General features: G+C 44.9%; 1 protein-coding gene across 3 annotated transcripts in view; it reads right to left on the bottom strand.

Moving 5' to 3' along the window:
- The window catches only part of MRPL45 (mitochondrial ribosomal protein L45), a 37,663-nt gene extending 32,294 nt beyond the window's left edge, over positions 1-5,369 (bottom strand). For all 3 annotated transcript variants that reach the window (XM_011984698.1, XM_011984697.1, XM_011984699.1), the window contains exons 1-3: positions 5,143-5,369; positions 3,761-3,938; positions 2,906-3,023 (exon numbers count right to left, since the gene is read on the bottom strand). In XM_011984698.1, coding sequence (XP_011840088.1) covers positions 2,906-3,023; positions 3,761-3,938; positions 5,143-5,277 — 431 coding nt within the window. In that variant the 5' untranslated portion in view covers positions 5,278-5,369. The remainder of the gene's footprint in view (positions 1-2,905; positions 3,024-3,760; positions 3,939-5,142) is intronic.
- Positions 5,370-5,692: the final 323 nt, after the last annotated feature.

Genomic DNA, 5,692 nt, shown 5'->3' with positions numbered 1-5,692 from the left:
AAGTTACGGCCAGGTGGCTCATGCCTGCTGTAATCCCAGCACTTTGGGAGGCTGAGGTGGGCTGATCATAAGGTCAGGAGTTCGAGACCAGCCTGGCCAATGTGGTGAAACTCTGTCTACTAAAAACACAAAATTAGCTGGGCATGGTGATGGGCACCTGTAGTCTCAGCTACTCAGGAGGCTGAGGCAGAAGAATCGCTTGAATCCGAGGTAGAGGTTGCACTGGGCGACAGAGCAAGACTCCGTCTCAAAAAAAATAAAAATAAAAATAAGTTACAAAGACAACAGAGCAGCGCTTTTATTATTAATTAATTCATTCATTCATTCACTGAGACGGGGTCTCACTCTGTCGCCCAGGCTAGAGTACAGTGATGCCATCAGGGCTCACTGCAGCCTTGACCTCTGGGGCTCAAGCAATCCTCCCACTTCAGCCTCCCAAGTAACTGGAACTACAAGTGTGCACTACCATGCTTGGCTAATTTTCACTTTTTTTTTAGTTTTTGTAGAGACAAGGTCTCACTGTGTTGCCCAGCTGGTATTCAACTCCTGCTCAAGTGATCCTCCTGCCTCAGCCTCCCAAAGTATTGAGATTACAGGCATGACCCACCACGCCCAGACTTTGAGCAGTACTTTTAATTGAGGAAAAAATTATTTCTATCGCAGAAGTCAATACCTGGGCAAATTACATATGAAGTGCGAGAATAAAAGAAAGACTTCTTTTTAGACTTGCAAGATCTCATTTATCCACCATGCAGTCTTTCTCAGGAAGCTGCTAGAAAATGTGCTCCATCAAAGTAATGAAATAAATTATGAAAACATAAAGACATAGGACCCAAGCAACAGGGACTACAACGTAAGAGGGAGGCAAGAGGAATATTAGATCCTAAGATGTACAGTTGGCCTTAAGAGCAACTAGTCCAGATTGAAAAAGGTAAGAAGACTCTAGGAAGGATTTCTTGAAAAAGATGAAATTAATAAAATATTTAATGTTGCAGGGCGCAGTGGCTCACACCTGTAATCCCAGTACTTTGGGAGGCTGAGGCGTGTAGATAACGAGGTCAGGAGTTTGAGACCAGCCTGGCCGATATGGTGAAATCCTGTCTATACTAAAAATACAAAAAAATTAGCCAGGCATGGTGGCGAATGCCTGTAGTCCCACCTACTGGGGAGCCTAAGGCAGAAGAATTGCTTGAACCTAGGAGGCAGGGGTTGCAGTGAGCCAAGATCACGCCACTGCACCCCAGCCTGGGCAACAGAGTGAAACTCCTTCTCCAAAAAAAAAATTTAATGTTTTGAATACACAGAGAGGAAATTACATAACCCATAGTTCCATAAGCAAATGAGCAAATTAAGACCCTTCACTTCAGAAAAAAAAAAAATATTATGCAGGAAAGAAAAAATATTCATAATGTACTCTATAACTCAGCCGTCAACAGCATTTTCCAAGTTATAACAATGTAAATAGAGAATTTGATTAAATTAAAGTGTTAATTTAAGTATGTTAAAGGAATTTATCCCAGGAATGTGAAGTTGGTTTAATATTTGAAAATCAATTAATAAGACCAGGCATGGTACCTCATGCCTGTAATGCCAGAACTTTGGGAGGTCAGGGAGGGTGGATCACCTGAAGTCAAGAGTCAGGACCAGCCTGGCTAACATGGTGAAACCCTGTCTCTACTAAAAATGCAAAAATTAGTGGGGTATGGTGGTGTGCACCTGTAGTCTCAGCTACTCGGGAGGCTGAGACAGGAGAGTCACTTGAACTTGGGAGGCGGAGGCTGCAGTGGCCACTATGGAGTCACTACACTCCAGCCTGGGCAAAAGAACAAGACTCCATTTCAAAAAAAAAAAAAAAGAAAATCAATTAATATGTCATATCAACAAAATAAAGAACAAATATCACATGATCATCTCAATAGACACAAAAAAGCATTTGACAAAATCTGACACCCCTTTATACTCTTTTAACCTCAAAGCCTTGCTTGTACTGTTCTGTTTCCCTAGAATGCTGTTCCTCACCACACTTCTCCATCTGGCTAACTCTAAAAAAATCCCAACCTTTTTTTTTTTTTGATCATAAGGTCAGGAGTTCGACAGCAGCCTGGCCAATATGGTGAAACCCTATCTCTACTAAAAATACAAAATTAGCCGGGCATGGTGGCACATGCCTGAAATCCCAGCTACTCAGGAGGCTGAGGCAGGAGAATTGCTTGAACCCAGGAGGCGGAGGTTGCGGTGAGCCAAGATTGCGCCATTGCACTCCAGTCTGGGCAACAAGAGCAAAACTCCATCTCAAAAACAAACAAACAAACAAACAAAATCAAATATATGATTAAAAAAGGATTCAACACACTCCAAAGTCAACTCCCTAACTGATGTTACCAATAAACGCAGGGATGCTAAGAATCAGAAGGCCCGCCGGGCGCAGTGGCTAATGCCTGCAATACCAGCACTTTGGGAGGCCGAGGCGGGCGGATCACGAGGTCAGGAGATCGAGACCATCCTGGCTAACACAGTGAAACCCCGTCTCTACTAAAAATAAAAACTAAAAATAAAAAAATTAGCCGGGCGTGGTGGCAGGTACCTGTAGTCCCAGCTACTCGGGAGGCTAAGGCAGGAGAATGGTGTGAACCTGGGAGACGGAGCTTGCAGTAAGCTGAGATTGCGCCACTGCACTCCAGCCTGGGCGACAGAGCAAGACTCCGTCTCAAAAAAAAGAAAAAAAAGATCAGAAGGCCCATATTATTCTGCATTAAATACAGACTCTACTACAAAGAAGAAAATACCATCATGTTATTAAGAAAGTGATACCCAATCCAATTAACCCAAAAAGATCTCTTTGGGATAAAGTAGCAACAAGAAATTGCTATTCTAATACCAAGTCCCAACTGTGTCAGACACCTACGACATTTGCGATGCCACAGTCTTCTTCATTCGTTCAGTTCTCTGTATCAGTCCCTCCTTTAAAAGAGATGATATGCGTGCATCACCCTCAGGAGGAATATAGGCATCAAATATACCAGCTGTAATAAGGGAACAAAAAAATTAAGAAAGTGTTGAAAGATTGAGAAAAACTCATAAAATTGAAGTAATGTACAATTGGGAAGGATTGTGGATATGAAGTAGACTAATGAAACAGACTTCCATGTAGACAGAACTATGTTACACTAGAAAAAAAACAGAACAAGGCTGGGCGCGGTGGCTCATGCCTGTAATCCCAGCACTTTGGGAGGCTGAGGTGGGCAGATCACAAGGTCAGGAGTTCAAGACCAGCCTGGCCAAGATGGTGAAACCCCTTCTCTACTAAAAATACAAAAACTAGCCAGGTACGGTGGCAGGTGCCTATAATCCCAGCTACTTGGAAGGCTGAGGTAGGAGAATCACCTGAACCTGGGGGGCAGAGGTTGCAGTGAGCTGAGATTGTGCCACTGGGTGACAGAATAAGACTCTGTCTCAAAAAAAAAACAAAAACAAAAACAAAAAACAAAACAAAAAAAGCCAGAAAGATTTAAGTCTTCTCTCAGAGCCTCAGCTTCTACTTCCACAAAATGGGGAAATTTCACTCTTGCCTTCTACAGACAGTGTGAAAGTAAGTTCAAAGAACAACTTCATGATATACAGTGTATTTAAGGCTAATCATTATTGAAGTTGAACTGACTTCATGCTTAATTAAATATCATCAATCATAGTCTAAGTCATCCCAAGTTCCAGAAGATCTCTGACAGAAGGATCCCAGGTCAGGGTCCCAGAAATACCTCACCTGTACAGGCCAGATGTATGGGATGGTCCAATTTTTCTGGAGGAATAACCAATCCTGCTTTCCGGGCATGTTCCATAAACTCTTCTTCTGTTTTAAATTTAGGTTGATAAACAGGAGGTGTGAAACGTTTTTTAGTTCTTACTGGAACTATAGCTGAGGACTGAGTCACCAGAACTGGCTGGAAGGTAAAGGAAAGGTTAGGAACCTAGAAAAAACATCTACTATCTTTTACAAACTCTAAGCAAAGCACTATAGAAAGGGCATATCCAAAGAATGCTTCAGGAACAATTATAAAACAATGAAAAATTGCATTAGGACCTTAATACTTATGGGTGTCTCTAAATAGAAGACAGTTGGCAACCTTTATTAACATCACATTTACTAAAGGCTTTCCTTTAGAACTTTCCACAGTACAGGACTATGCTAACTCTACGGATACTGAGTTGATTAAAGCAAGTTTCAAAGAACTGATGGTGATAGGGAAACACCAACCCAATACTGAAATGAGCAGAATACTATTCTTTATTACTTTATTTTTATTTTTTGAGACAGATCGCTAGCCTGGAGTGCAGTTGCACGATCACGGCTCACTGCAGCCTTGGCCTCCTGGGCTCTAGCTATCCTCCCACCGCAGCCTCCCAAGTAGCTGGGACTACAGGAGTGCGCCATCGCACTCGACTAATTTAAACATTTTTGTAAAGACGGGTTCTTACTATGTTGCCCAGGCTCATTTCGAACTCCCGGGCTCAAGCCATCCTTCTGCCTCGGACTTCCAAGTGCTGGGATTACAAGTGTGAACCACCGCGCCTGGCCCTGAATGCTATTCTTAAACCATAAGGAAAGTCCTCTTGTAGGCATCTGCTCCATATTTACTCGAGATATTTTGCTCATTCTATCGGGAGTCTCACTGGTAAACTTTATTCTGTCGTTTTAGCACCCAACTGACCAATAAACACTTGAAAGACCAGGGAGCCTTTTCTCTCTGATCATGAGGTTTGCTCAGACAGGGGCAGTGACAATATGGGACGCCCTCATTTTCGGCTAGTCTTCAACGTAGTTCATTTATAAGAATCGAAGATTACGAAGTCCACCTTCCAACCCATTACTTGTCTCCCCTTTAACATCTCCTCGCCAGACAGACCCAAATCAGTCCGGAAAAACTTAATCCCCGTTAATTCACTCGCTTTCACGGCCTTGTCTAGGCTCTGCCCATTCGACCACTGAGCTCAGTAGCTGGGTCCTGTCCACCTCAGCCTCTTCCACGGCCTAGGTATGACTCGTATTGTCCCAGCTCACCAAGGACAATTGCACAGAGAGTATTTCCCTCGACTCTGTCCTCCTCTTCTAGCCCCTAGGGTCCTATCGACCCCGTCCCTACCCACCTGCCGAGACCACCAGCCCAAAACCCTCGATAAACGAGACAACCCTTGAGGTATGGAGGCTGCCATCTTGTTCCCGCAAAGGCCGCCGGGAAGGGAGCTGTGAGTGAAGAGCGTCGGGTACGAGTGAAGCCGCATAGGGTGGAGCTAGCACAGGAGTGGAATTTTCCAGGGAGCGCGCCCTCCGCCGAAATGTGAGCAGCGAGGACGCGCACGTGCTCGCGGGAGTGGGGGAGGGTGGAGAAGGGAGGGTGGAGTACGGCCGCGCGTGCGCAGGGAGACGACGTTGGGCGTAGGGTGGAACGCACGGTTGTCACGCGCCAGCAAGAGAGCGCTGGAACGCGAGCTGCGCCTGCGCGCGAGGCTTTCTGGCTGCCGGGGAATAGGCATTTCTGTATGCTTGGCACATTGCTGTTTATACCATTCTTTAAAAAAGGAAAGGGAGGCCAGAAGCGGTAGCTCACACCTGTAATCCCAGCACTTTGGGAGGCCGAGGCGTGTGGATCACCTGAAGTCAGGAGTTCCAGACCAGCCTGGCCAACATGGCGAAACC

Source organism: Mandrillus leucophaeus, unplaced genomic scaffold (genome assembly GCF_000951045.1).
Source record: "Mandrillus leucophaeus isolate KB7577 unplaced genomic scaffold, Mleu.le_1.0 Scaffold272, whole genome shotgun sequence".
Classification (NCBI taxonomy): domain Eukaryota; kingdom Metazoa; phylum Chordata; class Mammalia; order Primates; family Cercopithecidae; genus Mandrillus; species Mandrillus leucophaeus.
The sequence above is the reverse complement of the archived record's forward strand: the minus strand, read 5'-3'. Positions and strand labels throughout refer to the sequence as shown.